At 39.1% G+C, this 27,149-nt stretch overlaps 1 protein-coding gene across 4 annotated transcripts; it reads left to right on the forward strand.

Annotated features, from left to right (window-relative positions):
- Nucleotides 1-479: 479 nt before the first annotated feature.
- On the forward strand, nt 480-26,921 carry SECISBP2 (SECIS binding protein 2). Of its 4 annotated transcripts, none has more exons than XM_082301345.1 (18): nt 480-547; nt 1,683-1,828; nt 3,669-3,861; nt 5,867-5,996; nt 6,415-6,569; nt 7,680-7,767; nt 10,927-11,060; nt 11,589-11,747; nt 14,428-14,529; nt 15,832-15,951; nt 17,118-17,250; nt 19,778-19,947; nt 20,720-20,858; nt 21,311-21,440; nt 22,996-23,216; nt 23,935-24,089; nt 24,526-24,724; nt 25,500-26,921. In XM_082301345.1, exons 1-18 carry the CDS (start codon nt 506-508, stop codon nt 25,607-25,609), a joined length of 2,526 nt encoding a protein of 841 aa, XP_082157471.1. In that variant the 5' UTR covers nt 480-505; the 3' UTR covers nt 25,610-26,921. The 4 variants fall into 4 exon arrangements, with proteins under 4 accessions (XP_082157471.1, XP_082157472.1, XP_082157474.1 ...); XM_082301346.1 differs by having other exon boundaries at nt 11,592-11,747; XM_082301348.1 differs by having other exon boundaries at nt 10,936-11,060.
- Nucleotides 26,922-27,149: the final 228 nt, after the last annotated feature.

Below are 27,149 nucleotides of genomic sequence, written 5' to 3' on the forward strand. Positions count from 1 at the left end.
TGCAAAAGTTGGAAGGCCAACAAAAGCAGGGCTGAAGTGTGTGCTCTCTCTGTGTAATGTGTGCTTTCATGGAGGCAGACAGAAGTAAGTAACCTGGCACGTTTGGTGAGGAAAGGTAGTCTTTCCTCCAAAAGCGCCCAAAGATGTGTGTCTCAAGTGCTGGTCTGTACCAGGCCCGGTCAGAGCAGAGCTGTCCAAGTCTGCTTTAAGGCATGCTTTTCCCCAGAACGTGACCACCGGCGTCCTGGGTGGCTGTCACCAATGCATGCCTGCCTTTATTCCGTGCTTTCGCTCCGGTGGGACAGAAGCGGCTGCACCTGCCGGCAGGGCGGCTCCGACGGGGCCGAGCCCCAGCCGCTGCCCGGGCTGCTTCCCCCGAGTACGGGCCCTCAGGCCGCGGCCATTCGCGCACCGCCCCGAGCGCGCGGACGGAGCGGGGCCGTGGCGTCATCGCGCGCGCCCTGCGCCGGGCCGGCGGCGGGAGCGGGGCCGCGCCCCCCGCGCCATGTCGGCCGAGAGGCAGCCGCGCTCGGGCCGCGGCGGCGAGGTAAGGGCGGCAGCACCACCCGCAGTCCCCTGCCCTCTTTCCGGCTCTTCTCGGCGCGGAGTCGCTCGCCGGGAGCCGCCTGGGGCGGGAGACGCGGGTGGATCTCCTCGGCTCGCGCCGAGCTGCCGCTCCCTGCCCCGGGGGCCGCTCACTAGCCCGGGCCGAGCGCGCCGGATGCCCATACACTTCCCCGGGCAGGGTAGCTGCCACCGCGCTTTGGATCAGCCTTTGGTTCAGGACAGGGAGAGGAGTCCTTCTGGAAGGTCAAAACCGGGGGGGGAGGGGTCGCTCAGGTTGGAGCAGAGCGAGTCTCTTCCTACCACTTGGGGTGGGGAACTCTAGACATTACTGCCAGTGAGCTCAAGTGTGGAAACATCTCCTCATTTAGAGTGGAGGGTCTGCTGGAAGGACAGGTAGACATCCCAGGCATTCTAAGGCTGGGTGCCCAGATTCTAACCAATTGCAGTAGTGGACCTTTTACCTGGTTCGGGGATGTTAGTGATCAACCTACGGTCACAGTTGCTTCCTGCGTGTTTTGATGACATGGCGGTAAATAGTTCGAGTCTCATTTCATTCAATATATACATATCCAGTTTAAGTCGATGGTAATTCAGAACAAATGGAAAACTTGTCTTAATAAATTTGTGTTGTGCTAGAAGCAACAAGGCTATTAAATGAAGTGTTCCATTTCAGGCAGACTGCCTTAAAATACAGATGTGCACAAAGACATTATTGTTACATACTTTCAGAGTTTGGTTAACAGAAATGCTAGTATATTTATGAGTTTTAGCTTGTACTGTTCAAATGCAAAGTAAGAATTTGTATATTTGCATTTATTGCATCTTGTTTTAAGCAAGCCTTTGTCCTTTATATAACTTACCTTTGTGAGTGTTTCATGATAAATGAGGGTATTTAATAACTTTCCAGAGCAGTCACATATTTTTTTGAGTTCCTTGGTTTTGTTTTCATCTTATTTCTCCCTTTCCTTTTGGTGAGCTTTATTGTTTTGCATGTTTTATTAGAAGAGAGCAAACTAACACTTTCCAATGACAGTTAAGCTCACAAGTCTGAGTATTTTTCACTTAATAACATTAATCTCCAAATGCATGTAGCCAAAAAACGTTTTGTTTCTCAGGGCATCAAGTTGTCAGCAGAGGTCAAACCATTTGTTCCAAAACACGCGGCGGTAACTGTGGCATGGTCAGAACCCTCAGAAGCATGTGTCTTTCCTAGGTATTTAACTACATGCTACCGATTTGTTCAGGAACCATCTTTGGATAAGTATGTATATTTTCTGAATCTTATTTCTTGGGGGATTTAACCTTCTGGTTTTGAACAGTGAGTAGTCTTACGAAGCGAGGTTCAGTATATTACTAGTCCAACTGTAGAAATGCTTCTGCATTATCTTCATGATTTCGTTTTTTACATTTATGTTCTCTGGGCATATACCGGGTACCTTGTCTTTTGCTCACAAGGGCCTGTACTGTTTCAGAGCATTAATGTGGATTTGGTGGTCTGTAATGATTGGTCTGGTTTTTGTGTGTTTTGGAAGGGGCTGAATCCAGTCCTTGGATAAAAGTTGTGTTATGACCGGGCTGAGGTAGATGTAGTTGTACACGAGCAAAAAGATTCTTCAAGAAGGTTTCTCATCCTGTAAATATATGATATATCGGGCCTCTCCTGGATCTCCTCTCCACAACCTGTGCATCCTCAGAAAGGCAGTTTTACTGAAAATGCTACAGGTTTCTGAAAGTTTTGGCGTTTTTCCATTAGAGCCCAAGAACAGTATTCGTGGTAGACTTATAAAAGTATTTTTTAACCCAGAACAAACTAGAAAGCCTGTATAATAGGATAGGAAGTAACTGAGTCTTGTAAGAATCTGATGATGTTACATAATTCTCTCATTGCTTCTCAGGACCCTAAGCTTTGGATTAATTATACAATTACTGCAAAGTTATTGGTGTTTCCTTAAAAATTCAGAACATTAGTGAACAAAATCATTGTAGGCCTTCTTTTTATCCTGCAGGGAATCTCAGTATTTTCAACCTATTTTCATTTGTACTAGAAATTTAATGTTGAGGTGAGTATGGCCTGTTCTATGCATTAGAGAAAGGCCACAGCATTAGCATTAAATCAATTACTATGAAAAAAACCCCAACGCAGACAACAGTAGTCTCCTAATGAGTGTTTTACCTTGTTGTGAGACATAGTTATATTTTTGAGTCTCATTTGGTATATTTCTACTTCGTGTGTAAACTGATTATAAGCATTGTTTTGACTACATTCTATCAGAATTGCAACGGGCAGTATGAAGTGTGTTATCTGAAGTCTCTTGTACTGATGGGAAAGTTTCTCTGTCATTATCTACACAAAATTCTGAGGTTGGCAGCTTCGTGGTGAACAGCTTTAAAACCTGAGTGTAACTTTTTGAAGCTGAGAAATTTCTCCCTAATGAAATCTAGACTCTCTAAGTATATATTTTCTGGACAAAGTGTAGAAGGAAATTGAAAGGGAATTTTTGAGCATACATTTGAAGGAAAGAGGCGTGCCCCAGACATGTTGTGTATTCATGAATTGTCATGGTTACATGGAGGTCAGTTAATTATTATTATTTTGTAATTCTGCATTGTATTTCATACATGTTTCACACTCCATAAAATGTTATACTCCTACTTTGTTACTGTAATTTTAAGACAGGTTTTAATGTTTGCTTTTTTGCAGTCAAATATGTGATGGATGTCATGTCCTTACACTGTGCTTTTAGTTTGTTTCACAAGAAAAAGCTTACTGAAAATAAGCATGAAGAATCTTGGTAACCTTAAACAGGCATGAGAACTATAACTGCAAAGCAGACTAGTTTTGACACCTGGAAATGGATAACATCTGTGTTTTAAGATATTTGCTTAATTACACGTTCTCCCAAAACAAAATTAATTGTTTTTGAAGAAGTCTGTAGCAGTGAGTAAATACTTAACTGAAATAACATGGAATAGTTTTCTTTTGAAATAGAGCTTTCTTGTTAAACAAATTCTTTAGACAAATTCCTAGACTTGTTGTCTAGGCAACAAGTAGACTTGCCCCAGGATGACTTTTCATTTCTTTCTCAATATCCATCACTTAGTGTTCTGGGAGATCCTGCCCTCCGTGAATACTCCAGCTGCTGTTACTCACCTGATGTTGTTGCAAATGTGTATCCAGGAGCTGGCTCACAATATCAGTCTAACAACTCAACACGCTATAATGGTTCAGGAATAGTCAGCGAATCTGCTGAGCAAACATGTCTGGTCAGACAAGAAAGTAAGAGCCTTTCAAAGGTGAGCAAATTTGTGTTTTTTTAAAAATTAATATTAAATTCTTACTTTAAATCAGTCTTTGTAAATGTTTGGTTCATACTTTTAAAGTGAATCATCATTCTTTCTTGTAGTGGTCATGAATGGTATTTAAAGAGGATAGTAGTATAGTGTGCCCAACTTCAGAATGCTAAAAAGTTCATGTAATTCTACACTTCAAATTAATACAGTTTTTCAAGCAGCATTTTTGGAACATGAGGAGAAATATTTTTTTTTCCTCAGAAAGCAGCATCTAAGGCAGGGTGTTAGGGGGGAAAGGTCATTCATTTGTGAGCTGTGCTTTCTTTCCTCACTCTTTGGGCATGGGGGGAAGGGAGAAGGGCTTTCTTTAAGCCCAGTGGCAGCTTCCATGAACCTTACTTAAGAGAGACCTTTGTAATCATCTGCTTGACTGGTAAGTGATAAGACCACTTCTGTTGTTGAAGGATTTCCAAGACTTGCTACAGGTTGAAGACAATCCACAAGAATGGAGGAACTTGTGTTGCCGTGGAGAGGGAGGAAAGGTTCATTTTAGAAATGTACTCTTTTTCAGTCAAAAGTAAAACAGATGTTCAGTAAACACCTTCAGTCATTTGTGTGTGTGTCTGTTTGGAGATAAATTTCCTGAAACTTGCAAAATATTTTCAAACAAAAAATAGACAAACCTTTCAAAATATAAAAGGGAAAAAACCCTAATGTATTATAAACTAATTTCCCTCCATGGTTAGACATTGTGCCTCTTAAATGTGTTGTGTTTAGTGTTGTTGTTTCCAGTAGTTGCATCTAATCTGTTCTGCAGTCACATCCTTCTGGTGGACCTCACTATCTAGGCAGAGACTTGGTAATTTCACTGTGGTCAAGCTTCTGGAGAGGAGTTGTAAGACTAGGTCGTAAGCATGCATTACTAGACATAACATACAAAGTCTAGACACCTAAAATTGTTCGTTTTCTTGCTGAGAGGAGGATTAAGCACTGAATCTGTCTGGGGAGAGGATGAGCTCAGCATTAGCACAGGTGATGTAATATGAAGAAACTTAGTTAAGCTTCTGGGGGGAGTTCTGTGATCTTTGTAGGGGCTCGGTCTGAGCTTTGTACTGTTTTACAGTTTTTTTGTCATTTTTCCCTGTCATGTTTTTTTGTGAACTTCAGAGAAGTGATTCATCTTTGCAGCTTTGCATTAATTTGATTATGTCTTCTAAAGCTTTAACAATTTACCTTTGGAGATCAAATAATGCCTTGTCCTGCCACCTAAGTAAACAATTTTGCTGCCAAATGTACTTCGAATTTAGTCCAACATCCTATAATCAGAGTTAAGCTATTTGTTTATGTTGGTATAGTATAGTTTGCATAGATGCAAACCTGGCGCTTATTCCTTGCTCTCTGATCCCTAAGTCCAGCTCTGCCAGACCTTGTTTCATGGAAGAATCATAAGATTTCCAGAGCTGTGCAGTCAATATGTGTGAATGTGTGTTCTTTAGAGGGATCATGTAGGTGTGTCTTCTCTAACTTCTTTGCTCCAAGTTTTTTGGATGTTGTGACATTGTCTTACACAGTTTTGTACTTGATATGTGATTTAGTTAAAAGATTGCGTGCTTATAAGATTTTGGCTCTGCTCTAAAAGAAACTTTGTTTTAGAAAATCAGACTGGATGATAATACCAAACAATTTCAAATTATTGGAAATGCTCTGATGAATGAGATCTTAAAAGTGCAGTTGTCTAGAAGCATATGTATATATCCATCTTATTTGAGCTATAATATATGCTAAAATTGGCACAGGTAACAAGGTAGATGAAATTAAATAGCACATCTCTAAATGGCTGTTCATAGTTTTATTGGTCACTTGTGGTTATGATATACTAACTATTTGTGTTGTATTAACTTGATGGTCAAACTCCAGATGCAGAGGTGGTTAACTGTAACTCATGGCAAACTTGCTGGCTTTACAAAATTTAAGTAAAACCAACTAAATATGTTGCAAATACTTGCAGCAGAGGAGATCAAAAGAAGGGGAGAAAAAACTGGACAAGAAAAGGCATGATGGAGGTGAATCTTCGGTCAGAACTGTGAACAGGACTTCATTCCAGACATCTACATGCAGCAGAGATTCTGTGAAGCCGGGTACAAACATGTTGTTTGGTTATAAGTACATGGAATAGATGTAGAATGGTTGTCTGTGCAATACGCTGTAGTTTGTGACCGTGTTTCTAAGTATGGAATAGTTAAGGAAAAAGATATTTTTTCTGTGTGACTCTTTTGAGAGGGAATGGTGACCTGTCTTTTCCTGATTGAACAAATTCACATCAACTGATACAAAAAATTTCTAAAACAAGCATCTGAAATTTATAGTTGCTTGTTGAGTCAGTGTTGTGTATGCATGTTGATTATAATTGCTAGGTTTTTTTATTTAATATGAGCTGTGCATAGCAACAGTCCTCAGTGATGATTACTGTAGTTATGTAAACTAGTGTACCATAAAACGTACCTAGAAATAATCACAAGCAAATTTAATTTCTTAGACTTTACATGCTTTATTTAGACAGGTTCAATAAAACTACAAACAAGAAGTCAACTGAAACTCCAAAACCAGAGTCTCGTCCTGTACCCACATTTGAAGCTAGCATTCTGGATTTCCACAAGTCACAGAGTTTGGGAAGCAGTGAGATACTGAATGTACGCCATAAAAGTACACCAGTAAGTTTGGTGGAAAGTAACACTGTCCTTAGTCAACCTCACATGTCTCTTCTGCTGAACACTGAGGTTAGCCTGTGCTAACCCGTGTTGCGGAACTCGTAGGAATAAAACTTGTCAAAAGTACAGGCATTTCTGAATGCAAGTATTTTGCATTCAGTATGGCAGTTTACGACCTATGTAAGTACCTTGCAAGCAAGGAGGTTCAGAGCTAGAGGTTTCAGGGCTCTTCTAGGCAGTGTTGTCAGTACTTGGTGTCTCTTACCCTTTCTTACTGTTCTTTCCTTGTCTGTGCTGGCCATAGATAGAGGAAAGCCAGGTTCCACTAGAACCTAGATATGTATTGATGTGGTCTATATTGCCTATAGAGACCACATATGTTCCTGTACTTTCTTAGCAGCTTACTGTTTTCTTTTTCACCTGGAAATAATAGTAAGTAGTCACTTATTCAATAGTTTCAACACATTAAAAAAAAAACAAAGTGTGGTGTTGTACTTAATTGCTTTGTGCTAAATGTTAAAATAAGAAACTGAATTCCAGAAGGAGAAAAAATATTGTTGAGTGTTATTCTTTATTTCCTTGGTTCCCTGTTTGTTAGTAAATAAAACACTGAAGTATTCAGCAGTATGTCCTGTATATTGAATCAAAGTTTTCAGTAGTGATTAATGATTAATAATTCTGAAGGATCCAGACAGAATAATATTTCTGATGCTTCTGAGTGGAAGACTGTAATGAAAAAAGACCTTTCTGCTAACTCTTGAGTTTCATTTTTCATTACTTGTTTGAGTTTGATGATGGAATTTGTTTTTAGCATACATGAAACATCAAAATATTTTCTTGTCTATTGTTAGATCCTTGTTTTGATGCTTTTGTAAAATATAAGGCATAATCTTGCTTGTACACCAGTGAAGAGACACCTGCTCAAATTTTGTATTACTGTAGGTCTGAAATAATGGTTCTTCTAAGACAAGCAATAAAAAGGCTAAAAGGGTCCCTATGCCTTTGTCTGTAGATGGGTTGAGGATTTTTTGGTTTATGGTGGTTTTTTGTGTTTAGCTCTGTTTCGGTCAGTGATTCTAATCCTTTTATGATACCTGATCATCTGTTTTGCAGGAAGATACTTCTGCAATAAGCAAAGCTTCACCACAAGCTTCAGATGAAGCAAGAGCCAGTTTAATTCCCTCTTCATTTGATGATAGAGGTAAGTTATCCAAAGAAAAATGATTTGCCTGCATTTTTAACTGCTTGTGTCTCATCAGTTTGGAAAACTAAAGTGTTCTGAGGAGCTGTTGATGTGTAAAGTAAAAAAAGGATTTAGGAGCAAGCTCATTATAAAAGAAAAAGCCCTGAAAAAAATAATGCTGTATCACTTTCTTTCCGGTGAAATGACCGCTTATCACTCATTCTGGCTTATATATGTCATCAGCTGGGATTGTAGAATTGAAGAATTATTGGACCATAACCCTAACACTGCCAAGTCCACCACTAAACCATGTCCTTAAGTGCCAAGCCTCCACACGTTTTAAATACCTCCAGGAATGGTGACTCAACTACTACTCTAGGCCGCCCTTTCTAGTGCTTGATAACCCTTTTGCTGAAGAAATTTTTCCTAGTGTCCAGTCCAAAACTGCCTTGGTGGAACTTGAGGGCATTTCCCCTTGTCCTGTCTCTTGCTGCCTGGGAGAAGAGACTGACTCCCACCTGTCTAGACCCTTCTTTCAGGTGGTTGTGGAGAGTGATGAGGTCTCCCCTGAGCCTCCTTTTCTCCAGGCTAAATAATCCCAGCTCGCTCAGCTGCCCTTCACAGGGCTTGTGTTCCAGACCCTTCCCCAGCTCCATTGCCCTTCTCTGGACACACTCCAGCACCACAGTGTCTTTCCTGTAGTGAGGGGCGTAGAACTGGACACAGGATTTGAGGAGTGGCCTCACCATTGCCAAGTGCAGAGGGACAGTCTCTGCCCTGGCCCTGCTGACCCCACTGTTGCTGATACAGGCCAGGATACCATTGGCTGCCTTGGCCACCTGGGCGCACTCTGGCTCAGTTCAGCTGCTGTTCACCAGCATCCCCAGGTTCTTTTCCACTGGGCAGTTTTCGTGCTGCTCTTCCCTAAGTCTGTAGCACTGCATGAGATTGTTGTGGCTGAAGGACAGAACCTATCATTTCACCTTGCTGAACCTCATGCAGTTGACTTCTGCCCATCAATCCAGCCCTGCCCGGATTCCTTTGCAGAGCCTTCCTACCTTCCAACATAAACGCTCCTGCCCGGTGTGGTGTCACCTATGAACTTGCTAAGGGTGCACTTGCTCCTCTTGTCCTGGTCATTGATACACAGGACTGGCCCCAATACTGATCACAGGAGAAAGTAAAGAAAACTGGCTCCAATATTGAGTCCCATTTTGTCATGTCATTGATGCTCAAGGGAGCATATTCCTGTAGTTGCCTCTCATGTTATTTCAGGTGAGGAAAGGAACATGTATTGGTTATTGGAAGTCTATTGAGTCATATCCAGATGTTTTCCATGAATAAATGAGAGACATATATTTGGTCGGTCTTTATATGCAGATTTGTTTTGAATAGTTGGCACTCTAGAGTTTAGTATGTACCTAAAACTTCTTTTGTGTCGTATGTTATTTCTGTTAAGAGAACTGTAATGCCAAAGCACTTCCCTTTTTTTGTGTTTGTTTTGGGAGTTTGGGTGGGGAAGAGGGGCTTTGGGGTTTTTTTTGCTTACCTGTTGTCTGACTGTGGGAATGAAGACCTTTTTTTTTAATTGCCACAAGCTATCACATGGCTAGTTTCATGTGAAAACAGTTTTGTTCATCAGGACTGTCTTGGAGGCATCATATACGTTAAGATTGAACTAAGTGCCTCTCACTGGATTTCTGTGCATACACATATATGCGCCAGTCTGAACAGTTTGGTCCTTATCTTCCCAGTAACTTCAGTAAGGATTCAGAAAGGACAGGAGAATCTGCCGAAATGCCTTGAAGGACCTTATAAAGATAAAGTTATTCCAGAAATTTTGAAGTCATCTGGTAATGGTGTTTTTTTAGTTAAATACTATTATAAATTCCTGTCCCTGAGAAACAAGTAACAGTTTCTGGTGGGTTGACTGTAGCAGCAGTCAGACTCCCACCCACCTGTTCTCTGGCTCTCCCTCCTCAGCAGGACAGGAGGAGGAAATAAGATAAAGAAGCTTGTGAACCGAAATAAGGACAGGGAGATTGCTTGCTTGTCAGGCAAAACAGACTCAACTTGGTGAAGATTAATTTATTGACAGTTAAAAATAGGGTCTGATGGTGAGAAGCAAAAACAGAACTAAACCCACTTTCCTCCCACCCTCTCTTCTTCCTAATATCTCCTTCATGCCCTGAGTGACACAGAGAAAGGCCACTCTGCCACTTCTTTCTCTGCAGGGTTGCAGGGGCACGGTTGGCTCCCCATGGTCTTCACAGGGGCTGCAGGAGAACCTCTGCTCTGGTGCCTGAGCACCTCCTCCCCCTCTTTCACTGACCTTGGTGTCTGCTGGGCTGCTGCATTCAGGGTTTTTCTTACCATTGGCCTTCCAACTCCTGCACCTGTTTCTTGTTCTGTCTAAACACAAGCACCACCAGCGTGGCTGATGGGCCCAGCTGGGGCTAGCAATGGGTCTGTGTTGGAGCTGGCTGGGGCTGGCCATGTCCATCTCCTCACAGCAGCTAATGCAGACTCCCCCTGCTACTGAAAATTTGCCATCTAAAACCATTACGCTATTTTATTGTTCAAGGGAAGTTTTTTCTTGTTCTTAAGAAAAATGTAGATTGTGTTCTATGTTTGCTTTGCATTAGGAATATTTACAAAATTAATTATGTCTTTCTAAACACTGATACACCTCAATGGTACTAGGTGACGTTCTTGTACACTGAGGCACACTGAGAAGTATTTCAGCTGGTACATGTGCCTGTAACACAGGGAAGGTTTTAGGAAATAAAAAGTACTGATGTGGCCTTGTGCATGAAAGCTGCATGACTGTTAGGAGAAATATTAAGGGAATTTTGTATATAAACATAGCAGAAGTTTCAGTATTTTGGAGAGGATCATGGGAGTATGGAGTTAGGGTGATAGAGTACAGATCTCCAAATATTGTTTAATTGTGTTTATGTGTAGTGTGGGACAGTATACGGAGTAGTTACAATTCAGGAGGCTTGCTGGAGAAATGAAATGTGTGTTTTATTCCAGTCCTTCTTCAGAAAGAATATGGCTCTGCTTTACTTGCTAGGCCTTGATTAATTAATTACCAATGCTTTTCCTTTTGAGTATTTGAGGCATGTTTTTGAGACGTCTTTGTGTTTCCTTTTTTCCCAATGTCATTTCCCGAAGCACCTGCAGATGGCTCTGCTCAGCCACGTGTGTCTTGGGCCGTGGTACTTTCGCAGCCTCCAAAGAAAATTGTTTCATCACCAGTATCTGAAGGTCTTTCTAGAGGCAAAGGGAAGCAGGAGAGTGAACCAAAGGTACGTCTCTGCTCTCACCTAATTTCTGTCACTGTGTTTGTGTCTCTTTGCTGGCATTTTTTCCCTGGGCTCTGTACAGTATCCACTTCTTTTAAGAGATAATGTAAAGTCAGCTTGTTCTTACTAGAATTTTTCTTGTAGTGGAAAAGAATCACAGGGTATCAAAAAGACAGTGCTACTCCAGGAATAAGAACTTTCAGCTCTGAGGCTGGATTTTTCTCAAATTCCTGACCCTCAGAATGAGACTTGAAACATGGAAACTCTTGCCTTACTTGGCTGAATATTTCCTAATTAAATCCCAGTAGTCCAAATATATTCTGAAAACAATGCAGTATGCTGCAACTGAAGAATTCTTGCTGTAGCTATGAATTTCTAAGAGATACTGAATTTTCCTTGTCCACTTAATGTCCCAGCCTGGATTGATTAAGATACCCTTTAGTAGTATAAGGCTAGTCACTTGCATATATTTTGGTAGGTGATACTGAAAAAGATCAGTTTTTAAAGGTCATGCCTCGTGGTCTTTTTCAGCAGTCAGAAACAAAAAATAATGCGAGTGAAACTGAGCCTGAAGAAGGGTCAGAAAAGAAGAAAAAAAAGAAGAAAAAGAAGAAAAAACCCAAGTCACCCACTGATGTAGAAGGACCTCAAAGTGAATCTAATACAATACAGGAACCACCAAAGATTGAGGTAAACTGAAGAAGTTTTTGTTGCTGTTCTTTTAAGTGTTATGAGTGTACTAGAAGACCAAATGCCAACACAGCTTTGTAGAAATTTAAGTTCAAATCCTATTTGTAGAGGATGTTGGTATAGTTTTATTTCAATTGGGATGTTTTCAGAGGTTACTGGTAGGAAACTGTTGTACTTTTTAAATTACCACATATTTGTTGAGCACAATTTCCTAAATTAAAAACACTCTGTAGCAATTGTTGCTTGGGGAATATACTAGGTGCTACAGTGTGCCACAGTTTTAAAGATTGTGGTACCGGTATTACAATTCTAATTGTCTCACATATGGAAGCAATTTCTGTGTAACACAATTGACAATGCTTACATTTCTAGCTTTTAATTTCAGTGTCTTTCCAAATTCATGTAGCTGTTACAGGCATATTAGTACTTTGATACTTCTATGTATCAGTATTGCAAAGGCACGAGCCTCTCCCATGTTAGAGGATTGTTGTCTGGTCTGTGGTTTAACAGTGCTTCACTGAAGGCCCAATATTGTACAGCATATGCATGTGTTGATTTACATGTTTGATCTAGCAAACATAATATTCAGTCTCCAAAATGACAGCATAAAGAAGCAGAACTGTGTCTACATGGTTTCATTGTGTGGTTCCTTGTCCAGGAATGGCACAAGAAATTAGTATTAACAGACCTCTTTGTTAGAGAATTATGGGTAAAATCAAAGATCTGCTAGTTCTTTTCTTCAGGAGAGTATCCCCATTTTTGCTATATGCTATCACATGGTGCCTGACCTATGAATGGACATTGTCTAGACTGCAAGAGAATGGCAGAAGCCATGGAAAATAAGCAGAATGGTAATGCGACTATTGAAGTCAAAATCGGAAAAAAATTGCCTATAATCATGGAACAAGACACACGCATTGCACTGAAATCCATGATGTGGATGCAGCAGTTCTTGTGGCAGTGGGGGAAAGCTTTGTGACCCTCTTGGTTTGCTGGGAATGCTTGTGTCCTCATCAGCTTGAAAAATGGGTGAGATGCTTGTATGATGCTCTTGAAATAATAAACATGAAGAGATGATACACGTGGAGCTTCTGGGCACCCAGGAGGCTTAAGAAGGTTCTGCTTATGTGCAGCAGCTCAACAGGGCCATGTATTGGATTGCTCACTAGTTTTATACAGGTCAGACATTTATAGGCACTGCTGATAAGTATAAGTGGATACATCTGGAGAAAGCCAAGCCTGTATTTTCATATGCATTGGTAGGTCCTGACCTAGATGTTTTTCTTCAGTTAAATATTGAGGCTGCTATTGATAATCAGGTGAGTGCTAGTAGTACTGGTCAGACATGCAAACAGTGCTGGGAATTACTAGGAAAATAAAAAGGAAAATGGATTATGACAGTACGGAATTTCAGGGCATATCTGATATAAATGTAGTGTGGATTTTATTTTCTTACATTCCCCCCATTCCTTAAAAAACACACATATTTGAACTAAAAAAGATAGACAAAAGGCTCCAAAAATAATCAAAGGTGTGAAGCAATTTCTGTGGGAGGCAAGACTGAACAAAATTAGGACTCTAAATATGCAAAAGAGATGGCTAAATGGGAATATAACAGTGTTAAGAAAATAAAAAGGAAATTATTTGACCTTTCTCCTAATTTTTGATGTTCTTACAGATGATAACTTACAAGCAAATACAGGGAGGTGTAACATCACACTGAGTGCTGCATTTTAATTATTTGGTTTTTTACTGGATGTTTCAAATGCCAGAAATCTCTTTGCATTTCAGAAGCAATCAGACAGACTTACTTAACTCTTCTGGTTGAAGATGTCACTAAGCTGAAGAGAGTGTATTTGTGAAATACTTTTTCACTTCCTTGCAGTTGCTTTTTGGCTTATTTGCGAGCTTCTTTAAAATTATTTCAGTGGTTAAAGTGTGTCAGTCCTTGTGCTACAGCTCCCTAGCTTGGGGTGTTTAAATGAAGCCTTTCAGGCTGGAAAAAGTCTTGGTGTGTTCAGTAGTACTGTATCACAGCTAAAAAGGCCTCTCAGGAAGTGGGAAGAGAAACAAAAACCTAGTTGGTGGATTGGGATCGTTATAATGGAGACAGTGGATATAGGGTGACCAGAATAAAGCAGACTTCAGCCTGTCTGCCCTTGATTAATCCAGATTCTGCATATGCATCTTCTGCTAATAAAACTTACTTTTGTATGTAAGCCATAATAATTTGAGTAATTCCTATGTTTATATCTGTACTCTAGTACATACTGCCTGTTTTGTTCTTCACCACTCACATAATTAAGGCAGAGTTGCACAGCTGGAGACTGTACTGGAAGAAGAGGGAAGTTGTTTGCAAGGCTTTTAAATTATTTGAAAAACACTCCTTTAGGAGTTGTTTACCTCTAATTATTTCTATCAGCTGACAGCCATAACCAGCTGCTGTTGGAAGCACCTCTGTTACAAGCTGTTTCAGCCCTGAATAAGCTGCTGCATAGAAGACTTAACCATTGTAATATTTGTCATAGCTGGTGGCACTACCCTTGGCTTCTGGATTTTTGTACAGTGAAAAAAATTATGATGAATGTTTGATAAGCAGGGAGAAAATCGTTGGAGTGTAGGAAAAACAGTTTTGAAAATACGGATTGTTCTTATGAAATCATCTGGTTTATTTGTTTAGGATGTTGAGGAGTTTCCTCATCTGGCAGCTGCTTCTGAGAGGAGAAACAGAGTAGGACCTCAGAAACCATCCTTTACTTCTGCAGTCAGAAAGCAGTCTGAAGTAAGTAATCCTGCGACACTGTGTGAGTCAAATGTCAGTTACAAATCCAAGTTGTTTGGGTTTTTTGGGGTTTTTTTTACATTACTGAAATAAATCCTAAGAATTAATTTAGAAATGCATTCAGTATGCAAATGAATCCTAAGCATAAATTACAATGATTGGACATATGATTGTTTTGTCAAAGCAAGTAGCATAGATAATAATGGTAACATTCCAGATTTCAGTTGCTTTGAAATTCGTTTTGCTGCTAAAAATTTTGGTCCTTGGTTTTATTTCCCTGTGAATTTTAGTGTTTTAAAAAAACCCCAAAACACAAGAAAACAAAATCGTCGTTTGCTTTGTTTGAGGCAATAAATAGTTTTGACAAGGAAGAGCGAGTAGCAAAAGGCGCAGCAATTGCTTAAAAAAGATTTATTATAACAAAAGGTGCTCTACAGACATGCAACTCAGATGAAAGCAACCCCTTACCTTTGTAGATGTAAGTGGGATATAACCCCTCAAAGCTTACGTAAACTGTAGAGACATGTGATTATTAGGCTATTCATATGCCTGTAACAAGTATTTGAAAATGAAGCTGCCTTGCTAGTTTTTCCTTCCAAATCTGAAAAAAAACCCCCCACAAATGTGATTAAATAGTATGGCAGCCAATAAATGGTCACTCTTCTAGAAGGCCACATAGGGTCTTCCCAGAGCCTTCTCTTTTCCAGGCTGAACAGCCCCAAGTCTCCATATTTTATTATAAGAGAGGTGTTCCAGCCCTCTGACCATTTCTCTGGCCCTCCTCTGGACCTGCTGTAGCATGTCCATATATTTCCAGGTAGGGACACACAAGAGCAGAGTAGAGGTAGAGAATCACTCCTCTCCGTTGGTGGGCCACGCTTCTTTATACACAGCCCAGGGCACGTTTGGCTCTCTGGACTGTGAGTGCCCATGGCTGGGTCATGTCCAGCCTCTCCCTTGCCAGCACCCCAAATCCTTCTCAGCAGAGCTGCTCTCCATCTGTTCATCCCCCAGCCTGTGCTGATAGTGGGAGTTGCCCCGACCCAAGTGCATCACCTTGCACTTGGCCTTGCTGAACTTCATGAGTTTCACACAGGCACACCCCTCAAACCTGTCAGGAATGCCATCCATCATTCTGAATGGCATCCCTTTCCTAAAGTGTACTTCTCGGCTTGGTGTCATTCACAGACTTGCTGAAGGTGCACTCAGTTTGAATTTAATAGCATCTTCACCCTTTTCCGTGTGTCTGTTTTGAAATATTTTTTCTTCCTTCCTGTCACCTTTCATCTTTGAATTTCAAAGATCCATCTCTCCGAAGAACCTTGTGATAGTTGGTCTCCCTCTCTGGATGAAACTCCCAGGGTGGATGGACTGTCAGGGAAACAAGTTTCATCTTCTGTATCAGAAAGAAAGAAAACTCAGGTAAATGAATTCGTGTTTGAAGAGAAATTCACAACTCAGAATGACAAAGGCAGTGAGCTCATTTAAATATAAAACTAAGTCCATTCTCATCTTGGATTCTGTATTTATACTTTGAGATAAGGGATATGGTCCTCTTGATTAGAAGCAATCAGTAGTAGTAATTGCTAGCCCCCAGGATATGATGCAGTGTTTAGGGAAAACCACAAACTTTTCATTAATATCTGTGGATTTCAGATACCAGGAATTTTTCTTTCACCTGTTTTACTTGGTCATGGCGTAAATCCAGTCCAAACTGTTTGTCATAAGGAGCTGGGAACCTCCTAAAAGTGGTTCTAACAGAACAAGGAGCTAAGGAGATCCCTTTATCTTGGGGCAAGGAGGAGGAATACAGAGCAAGAGTGAGGTCAGGAGGTAGTTTCGTGTTGGTAAGTAGGTTCTGGCACAGCTCTGATGCAAAGTGAGATTCCATTTGAAGACTGAGGAGGTCATGTTCTGTAACCCTGTTGTAAGAGAAATTACAATGAATTGATTCTCCCAGGTAAGACTTCTGGAAGTGCAAAGTCTGGCAGTCATTTCCTTAGCATGTTTTGCTGTGGTAGTTTGTCTGTTAATAGTCTTAGCCACACTATTCATTTATAGTCTATTCATATTCTGCCTCATTAAATATGGATCATGGCTTTTGCCTTCTCTTCAAAGCAGAGAGAAAGATGAGTGCTTTTGAGGAGATGGTGCAATATGATGACCTCTCTTTTTAGTGAGACATTGGAGATAATGATTTATGTGCCTTGCAGTCACATACCCTGGAAGAATCACCGTAGTTTTTTTATACTTCTAATAAAACTTTAAATTCTGATAAGCCTTTTATCTCATTCAAAGATAGATGGCAGTCTGACCAAAGTGGGACCCTGACATAAAAGCCTTCCTTTATTGAAGAATTTATATTTTTATGCTTTGTTGCAGTAGCTTTTTAAAAAGTTACCTGAACTGTTCCTGATATTTTTATATTTTTGACATTAAAGTTGATGTTTATTTAAAGATCATTGAGTGACATTAAAGATCAGAAGTATTGTGGATAAAGATGTTAAAAGATGTATTACACCATAAAAAATAACAGTCTTTACGTTCTGAAGCGGAGAGCATTACTAATTGGTTCTGAACTTGTTCAGGAAACATCCAGGAGCAGTGGTAAGAAGAGTCAAATTCCTGTGCAGTTGGATTTGGGTGGCATGCTTGCAGTCTTGGAGCAGAAGCAGCAAACAGAGAAGTCAAAACAGTCTCCTAAACCTGTGGTATTTTCAGGTAGTGGTTACTATGAAATTTCCTTTCTTTCACCTTAAGCTGTTTTTAAGTATTCAGACATTAAATGTAGTCGGATTTCTGAGCTGTGATGATCTCTATGCAGGCAAGAGCACAGTTCACCAGATACAGGAGAAAATGAAGGTTCTTGAAAAATTTAAAAAGCCTGGCAGTCTGAATTGTTTGATGGAAGACTTGTGGAAAGAAATATCTTAAGGACACTGATTTGTAAAAGAGTGCCTTGTATAAATATGAGGCATGATTGAAATGTTGCTTTGACAGAAATACCATTGTTTGTGGAGGTTTTTGCTCTGCCTTAAGTATGTGTGTTATTGTTCTGATCTGAAGAGGCAGGCATGGGCTACACAGTAAAAAAGGCTTTCTTAATCTCTTCTGATGCTGGAAATCATAGAGCTGTGACTTGATTGAAAACACTCCTTTTTAAGCACAGAGTTACATGAGAGTCAGGCAGCCTAAGCCAAGGGATGAGTTCTGACATACCTCTTAATTGTGAAATAATTGATGTTAACAAAATGTTAGGTTTTGTTAATGGAGAGCATCTTTCAGTCCTTTTGGATGTATAACCAGGATGCAGAAAAAAACAGCTCAGTGCCTTTCTCATTATAGGTCAAAGTTTAATCTTGATTATGCTAGTGTAGTATATTTTGCAGAAGGAACTGTGATATTTGCTAGCATTCAATGATGGTAAAATTTCTCTTATTTCAGCAAAGATGTTTTTTTAGAAATTATTTCAGACAGAGATCTAATCACAAGAGGTTTCATCTCACAATAATTAATGTGATAGCTGAAATTTTAAATGTGAAGCTCAAGATTACCAAGCACCGATGAGATTTTTCCTTCACTAAGCTGAGAGAAACTGTAAGATGCTTTTTTAAAATACTTTTTTTTTTTCATTTGATCTCCCTTTTTTTCATTTGAGCTAATCAGACTTAATGCTGCAGAGGCACTAATAACCAGTTTTGTTTCTACAAAATTACATAGTGCACGTATTGATGAGTAGGTGATGGGCCACAAAGGTGTGGGTAAAAATACCTCTTTCTAATCCTAAGTTTCCTGTGCCTGAATCTGCTGCAGCAGAGAAATTGATGTGGCATGTTTGTATCCTGGAAGCATGAAGACAGATGTTACCTTAGCTTTGTAAGTTTTTGATGTTCAGTGTACCCATTAAATTGGTGTGTGCCAAAGTACAACTGTAGGTTATGAAGTGGCATTGTGCTGGCCTCTGTTACCAGAAGAGGACAGTGAACAAGAACAGAAAGGAGTGTGACCACAGACAGTTGTTCTTATTCCACTTACTACTTCACATGATAAATAATACTGGTAAAGTCATCAAGTTTAGGAACATGAAAACTCTGAACTTGAAATGGTGATGTACACATGAAGGAAATTTGTGTCTGCAGGGTGTGTGCTTATTTATTGCTTCAAATCCAGCTTCAATTTTTGTAGCCACCTGTGCTGCATAACGTTCTTGGCAGTGTGTTGTCAGTTTGCCTTTGATACACAGAGCCAAAAAAGAAACATTAGGTGTAGCAGTTTTGTGACGTAAACTGTTTATAGTAAGAGTACTGCATGTGATGTGGGAGGATCCGCATATAAATACTGTGGAAGCAGTAAATGAAGATGGCTTAAGACAAGCCTGCCAGAATATTTGAGTGTATTTAGGGGAGAGAGGTTGCCTGAGTCACAGAGGTGTCAAGCTGGTTCCACTGATACTTAGTCATCCTCTCTATTGACTTGCTAATGTGAACTGCTTTATATTGCAGGTAACTGAAGTTTGACAAAGTGCTCTACAGGATGCAGCAGTTCCTACTGATAGTGAGGGAGAGTAGTTTTTTGGTATGAGGTCATGGTGTGGAAAATCCAGGTTTAATCATTTGTCCACTCATTTAAAGCTTCTGTGCTCTAAACCCCCTGAAAAAATACAAGTAAAGTAGACGTCTTCAGCGGGCTTTTCAGGTTAAGCAAAAGAGACCTAGCTGTAGCTTTGCATTACTCATTACCAATTTGCAAATGAATTTCATCCAGCTTCACTAAGGTGTAACAAAAGGTAGGCGTCAGTGCTCAAGTTTATTTACAGCAAGTAAATCTAAAATCTGTAATACTGCTACTCAGTATTTATCTTAACACAGTACAGAATCTGTGGAGGAAGAAATGCCACCACCATGAAACACAGAAATTCCTGAAAGTTTACCAAGCCAGCATGGCATGGTGGTGAAGGTATCTTGGACTGCAGTGTTTGGTGAAATTCTGCTTTTGAGACACAAAAAATCTGCTTGTGATTCCAGGGGTATAATAGAAGCAGAGGACGCAGCAGTCTTTTGTGAGTCTTTTTAAAATAACAGTGTTTAATGACACAGGATTGCCCATAAATATTCTTAATAGTAACACAACACAAATTTAATATGTGTATACCAGTCTTAAACTTGAAATTGGATTCTAGTTTAGGTATTTCATCGGTATATTTAGGTGTATCACAGTTGTCTGATGCAGACTTCTTCTTAAATCTCAGTTGGCGGTGCCATACCATTGCTTTCTAAAGACCCTGCTACAGCCACAAGAAGTCACCGTTTAAACCAAGGAAAGATGCCTCATAATCCCTTGGATTCCAGTGCTCCTTTGGTAAAGAAAGGGAAACAGAGAGAAGTACCTAAAGCAAAGAGACCAACACCTCTTAAAAAGGTCCTCGGGTATTTTTTACCTTAAATAGTAAAACCATAGGGTAATCTATTTTCTGTGAGTCTGTTAAGCCCCCTCATATGGAGATTTGCATCTCAGTGTCCACTGGTCTGAATTAAATTTTAGCTTTGCTTGGTTTCAAAGATGGGACAGGTAGAAGAGGGTAGTCTTGCTAAATGGCATATACAAATTCCCCAAAAATATACTTTCTTCCTTGAATCAATTGATAGCTGAAAAAGTGCCACTACAAAAGTGTCCACGCATCAGTGGTACAGGGGGACATGCAAAGAAACATTACTTGCCTTGGCAAAGATGACTTTATTTGCAGGAGTGGGGGGGAATGGATCAAACAGAGGTAGTATTTAATGTTTCTGTGCTCTTCCAAGCCAGAACAGAACTCCTGCTGATTCTGCAGCAACAGGTGTTAGGTCCAACTGGTGATTTCTGTTGTATCTTCCCTCTTTGCCCATTCATGTTGCTTCCTGTCATGTCTTCTATACAGAGGATTTTTTTAACTGTAGTTTTGCCCTTGTAGTTTATCCCTAGTAAATATTTTCTCCACCCATGCCCTGGTAATCAAGGTAAAAGACCTTTTCTATGTAAATTTAGGAATTATCTTTCCTTCTTTTTATGTACAAATAGAAAGAAAAGGTTGTAAACTTCAGATGCTAGTGCTGAACCTCTTTATGAATGGTCTGTATGTAAATATGTGGTAAGAGTAATGTTTGTTATCTGTATGACATCAAATTGATTTGGTTTTGATATGTATTTTTAGATTATTCTGAAAGAAAGAGAACAAAGAAAACAACAACACCTGTTAGAACAGAAAGCAGCACCAAAAAATGAAGATAACATTTGTCAGACAGCTGGAAATGTTACTGAAGACGAAACACTTCTACAGGATAGTCGCGCAGGTATCTTTTGAGAGAAGCTGTAATATACAGTATGTAGCTGAAAATTTGAGCACATTTAGTACTTTAGAAAATAGGTACTAAATACTACCAAATGAAAGCTGTGACCTCAGAATTTTCTGAGATTCATCTCAGGCTTATCTTGACTGTAAAGTGGGCCAAAGCTGCAAGTCAGTGCAGTTGAGTAATAGGGATTCTGATTACTGTTCCACACTTGTATGCCTGTTGGTTTTATGGTATGTTGTAATGACAGTTCCCACACACCTCTGGCAATTAATGAGGTTTGAGATGAGAAAAAAACCCTATGAGATAAAAAAAAAAAGTTAGACCTGTTTCCTTACTACCGCAGACTGTTGCAATATGAAAACTGTGACTCTTCCGTGCTTGACAGTTTAATCTTTTCACAATGGTTTTTGGTCTGTTTTTTCATTGAAATACCTTGATTTACATGATAGCTGTTCCAGTAACACATGTTGCTGAAGGGTTTCCAGAGAACACAGGGATCAAGGAATCTAAAGAAGGTTCTGTGACTTCAAAGCAGCTAACTACCACTCTTCCAAAAATCCACAGCAGGAATTTTAGAGAGTAAGTATTGATTGTATTGATGTCTCATTTTGCACAATGCCACCAATACGGCATTTTTCGAACAAGGTAATTCAGTTGCATTCCCTGCAAAACTAACTGGAGTTTAGACTGAAGGCTCTAAATTATTTTCTTTCAGTCTTTCTGTAAGCCGACACACAAAGGAGTTAGAAACTTTGTGTGTTTTGTGATTCTCACTTGAAAATGCATGTTTCTTGAAGGAAAAAGCAGTCAAACTCATTAGAGGGTAAGGGAGGAAAAGAAGCTGCTATTAAAATAATAGGTACTTTATTGTAAATAATGGGGTAACAGCTTAAATAAGGTGTGCTACTTTATTTCATAATAATATTTTTAGTTGTAGTTTGCTTTTCTAATGCCAAACCAAATGGCAAAGATGGAAAGAAACCAGATGACATTTTCATGTTGGGGCTGGGCAAAGAAATAAAGGGGATATTTATCAATTATTATGTGCAGTTTCAATTAAACATTTGAGGTGATGTGTATACACATTTCTTTATAAAGAAGAAGTAGTCATTACTATATATGAAGAGGTCAGAGATCCACTCATGACAGCTTAAAGCAGTTTCTTGAGGAAAGCAGTGTTTTAATTTTTTAACTCAGTCTTACTTATTACAGGATGTAGAGCATTCAGCAAAGCTTAGATTATTTTCTTTAGGTTAGGTTTTTTAGTGTTTCAGTAGATCTGTCTTCAAGACTTAGTGAAATCAGTAGGAAATATTAAGTAAATACTCTTGTAACATGAAGAAAATTTGGAAATAATTGTATCTCTAAGATCCAGGATAGATGTTGTGATCTCTTGTCATTATCTTACGTGAATTTGCCAATTGGCATCCTTCTGTTAACAGTGGAGTTGATGTATCTTTAATTTTTCTCTTTGATACCCTTCCTCAGTGAAAAATTCTTCGTGTAAAATGTGGGGTGGGCTGAAATAATTTGTAACTCTGATCTTCCCAGAGAGTACTAGAAGGATGAAGTGCATTGTTTTATATCCTTTCCTTACGAACAACACAAAGCCATAGTCAGATAAATGAAATAGGATGACAGACATGAACATAGGGAGGAGGAATCTGATCCTGTTTTCCGTATTTGTTACACACAGCCTTGAACTTACAGAAATAAGTGATAATTTTGTACTTCGGTTGCTGTACTTGGATTTATATACATCAAAATAAATGCCCTCAGAAAAATGCTTCAGTAGAAAAAGATACACACATACTTATCTATTGGGATAAAATATATATATGTGTGTGTATATATGTATATATATAAATAGGTTTATTGTATATATGTATTTTTAATATAGTTTGATTGAGGAGCCAGGTAACACAAGGGACAAAACTTCTTCCTCTTAAGGTCTCAGACACTGAAAAAACATCCCAAGTAAATTTTTATATAACACGTGTGTTTGGATTGGAAACAGAAAAAAGTACAAAGACACAGAATGGAATTTAAAATGTATATTTAATGTTTTACTCATTTAAATGTTACGTATTTGTAATTTTAGTCAATTTAACATTTGATTGCTCCTTTCTTCCAGTTACTGCAGCCAGGTCCTTAGTAAAGAAGTTGACAGTTGTGTGACAGATCTCTTAAAAGAACTGGTTCGTTTCCAAGATCGCTTGTATCAGAAAGACCCAGTAAAGGCCAAGATAAAACGCAGGCTTGTTATGGGTCTTAGAGAAGTTCTGAAACATCTGAAGCTGAAAAAACTGAAGTGTGTCATCATCTCTCCTAACTGTGAAAAGATTCAGTCAAAGGGTAAATAAGTTCTTAACAAAAAAATACCAGTTCAATAAAAGAAATGGGAAAGGTTCAATATACTGACAGCAATATTATTGTTGGAGGAATTTATTTGAGTATCCTCTGAAATCCAGCCACATAAAGTTGCCTCCTGTGTTCAGATTGTTTATTGCTGTGCAGCTAACTGTGAGCTGAGACAAGACTATCTTGGGTCTTGGGGTGGGAGAAGTTACCTCAGATTAGGGTCTCTTTAGTCACTGATTTGCAGTGCTGCCCTACAAAAAATTGCACTGAGACAATCCAAAGGCTGCTGATGCCAGCTGCTATCACAAGGAGTCGCACTGTATCAGTCTCTTTTAGGACATGGAGTGACAATAAGTCACTAGTCATAGTTTCCTAAAAGTTGTCATTATTTGCATTAATTTATTGTCATTATTGTAATTATTGTCATTTAAATAATTCCTTAGCAGCTGGGTCTTTTTTGATACTAGATTAGACTGTACTACATATATAGTAAAACATGGAATAGTAGCAGTCTGAAATTAATGCTAACTAAGAATTAAGAAAAAAATGTCAGGGTCTCCTTTAAAAATGGATATTCAATGCTACTGTTGTGATCCCTGGTTTTTTTCCTATAAAATGTAGTTTCAGAAAGCACCCATAATTTTGGGATTTGCCATGTTTTAACAGTATGGTTCTTTAGCTCCAGTCAGCCTGATTGTATTGTCTGCTCCAGGTGGGCTGGACGAGACTCTACACAACATTATCGACTGTGCCTGTGAGCAGAATATCCCGTTTGTTTTTGCCCTTAATCGTAAGGCCCTGGGCCGCTGTGTGAACAAAGCAGTGCCTGTGAGTGTGGTGGGAATTTTCAGTTATGATGGGGCTCAGGTAAGCTGAAATAAGTCACTTCATGTTTTTGTTCAGCTTCATTTTTTACCTGGAAGAGGAGATAAAAATACTGCAATATTTGAAGGGTTTTTTGTTCGTTTTGCTTTTGCAGACTTAGACTGTTCATCACAGGTCATACCCATAGCTTATATGAAAAACGGATTTTAGAAAAAAGCAGGCAGCACTGTTTTAAAAAAATTACTTTTGCTGTCTCTTCCTGACATCATCTTTATCTCCCTCAGGTTTTTTTTTCAAGAGAACAAGTGTTTTTATAAATGCTAATAAATGCTGTGTTCTTCATGTCTTCATGCATACTAAGCTGCTCAACTTTTATATATGAACCTACACATTCTGAATAAGGAATATTCATTAGATTTTCAAGGAGACATTAAAACTTGCTGTATGATTTAAACTCTAATATTTTATATTGCCGTAGGACCATTTTCATAGAATGGTACAGCTGACAACAGAGGCCAGGAAGGCCTACAAAGATATGATAGCAGCTTTAGAAGAAGAAGCTAAAGCAGGACTAGGAGAAACCCAACCCAGCATCTTACCTGAATCTGAAAAAAGTGGCTTGTTAGAAACTTGTAAAACATCTTCCAGGGACTCAGATGAGGATGTTCCGAATTACAGTAAGTATTTACTGACTTGTTTTTTGTTCCATTTTCATACATAGTGCTCATCAATTCTGTGATTTTCAGTGAAACAAATGATACCTGCACTAGTCATTAGTAAGGAAGGGGGAAATTCTTGGGGTTTTTTTTATAAATTGGAGGTCAGGTTTTGCTGAGAAAGTGTTAAAGAAAGTTCCTTTCTGAAATTCACCAGTGGCGAGCAGTAGTCATTGCTTTGCTGAAGAGAGTTTAACAGAGCTCCTAATTACATTTCTGTTTATTCAAAAAATCCTCTTAAGATTAATTGTAGATGTCCATACTTCATGACTGTGGTAGACTTGGCTTTTGTAATGAAGCCTCTTTGTGATCCATCTTCCTGTCCACAAGCACTCGCTCCTAGAAACATTTTCCTCCAGGTCTGATTTAAGTCAACAGACAATACAATGTATTGCAGATACTACTCAAAACTTCTTTGAAAATCTTGAAAACTTACAGGTTTTTTTAAAGCTGGAACCACCTTCAGAGTTAGCCTTGCTTGAGTAGGGTGTTGGACACAAGGAGGTCAGTAGACCCCATCACTCCTAAGCTATTTCGTGTGTCATCTGATGCTGCGTAATGTAAATGCCAATGTGCCTGTGTGTCAGCTTATCTCGGCACTTACTTTGAAGGGGAAGTAAACAATCAGGTTTGGCTTTTCATTTTAAGTTTTGCCTCAAGTATTATATGGTAATATGTTGATTTTTGTTTTTTCTTTGTTTTCTTGTTTGTTTGTTTGTTTTCCAATATTCCCTAGTTAAAGTCTGGAAGAGAAAACTTGAGGAAGAATATAACCCATATGCACTGGAATTGGAAAAGAGTGCAACTGCTGATGTGGCGATACTGAATTTGGAAGACCATCAGTAAATCCAGATCCAGCTCTATTGGGCTTTTTTTTTTTTTTTTTTTTCTGTAAGATCCCTAGGAAAAAGGTAGAAAAATAACCTAATCTAAAGAAATACATGAAGTTAGCTAAGTAAACTGTTCAGAATCCCTTTAAGCAAAATATACACTGGAGCATGTGAGGCACTGGTTAATTTTTATGTTCTGTGTGTTTGATTACTATAGCAGATGACACTACCAAATTGTCATAGCCCCAAACCATTTGAATTGGCTTGAACTTTAATGCTTTTATGGAGTAGCATTGATGTCTTGGGATAGAATATACCAAAAGAATCTGATAGAAAAATAATTTTCTTTGGGAAGAGATTCCTCGAGCCAGAAGGGGCTAAAGGAGAGTTGCCCTTAATTTGTAACTCCAGTATAAAAAACTTCAGCTGTTGTTTGATTGTGGGTTTGTTCTTAGTTTTTTCTTATAAATAAGCCTGCTCAGAAGGGCAGGCTGCTATCAGTGTCACTTTATTCTAGTCAACAAGAAATTAATTTGGGGCGGGTAGCTTGATTTAAACTAATTAAGGAAGGCCATGATGACAAAGTTCCTAGTTAGCTCTTCTGTGTTGTTCTTTGGGGATCATACATCAGGTGTGAAGGAGATAGCACAGACTACAAGGGTCTGAAATTCCTGAACTGAATGTGCTCTGTTTAGACTTTTTATAAATTTCATGTTTCTTTTGCTACTGAGAGTAGTTTATCATACATCCTGCTTTGAAGTTAGAGGATATTGCAGGACAGCAAATGTGCCAGCCTGCTATCTGTACCTTCTCCTTGCTGAGACTCCTCATTCCTTCAGTTTGGGGTTGTGTTGGTATGTACATCTAGGAGTTTTTGAGCAATCTCGGTTTGTATCTAAAGAGAAAAGATTTATATCTTAAAAGAAATGAAGTTTGTATCCTAGAGGAAATAAAATTCTAAAAACAGAATGTGCTTATAGTAGTGGTGGAGCACCTTAGTGGGAATGGCCTGTATCAGTACTGTTTTTTGAGGACAAGCCTAAAGAAAGTAACGAGGGATGCACATGTAACTTGTTGCAGCTTTTCTAAAAGGTGATACAGGTGCCAGGAGCTGCTCCGCATCTCTGAGGTATGTCTGCAAGCGCTTCACCATACTGAACATTTGTAGTGCAATACTTTGAAAAATAGCTGCCTTGTGATGATAGAAGTGATTTTAAAAACTTCAAATAATTTTGAAATGCAAACACTTTTGTAGAATATAAATTGTATAAAATCTGTTACAATATATGGATTCTATAAAGAATGGTTGTGATTTAAGTAAACTTGTCTTGTGGGAATTTAGTGATACTTGAAATGTCAGTTTTGGGAAAGAACACTGAGAAGGGGAGCCGGCCTTATGCTGAAATGCACAGTTGGTCACTAGTTATGGTGATGATGATCTTTTTGTATTAGTTCCTTCTAATCTTAAATGGAAATTGGGGGTGAAAGGTCCCATTGACAAAACATGCTTTTGGCCAGCATACACCCTTGATCCAAAGGTAAGTTGTGATTTATTC

Source organism: Coloeus monedula, assembly GCF_965178545.1.
Source record: "Coloeus monedula genome assembly, chromosome: Z".
NCBI lineage: Eukaryota > Metazoa > Chordata > Aves > Passeriformes > Corvidae > Coloeus > Coloeus monedula.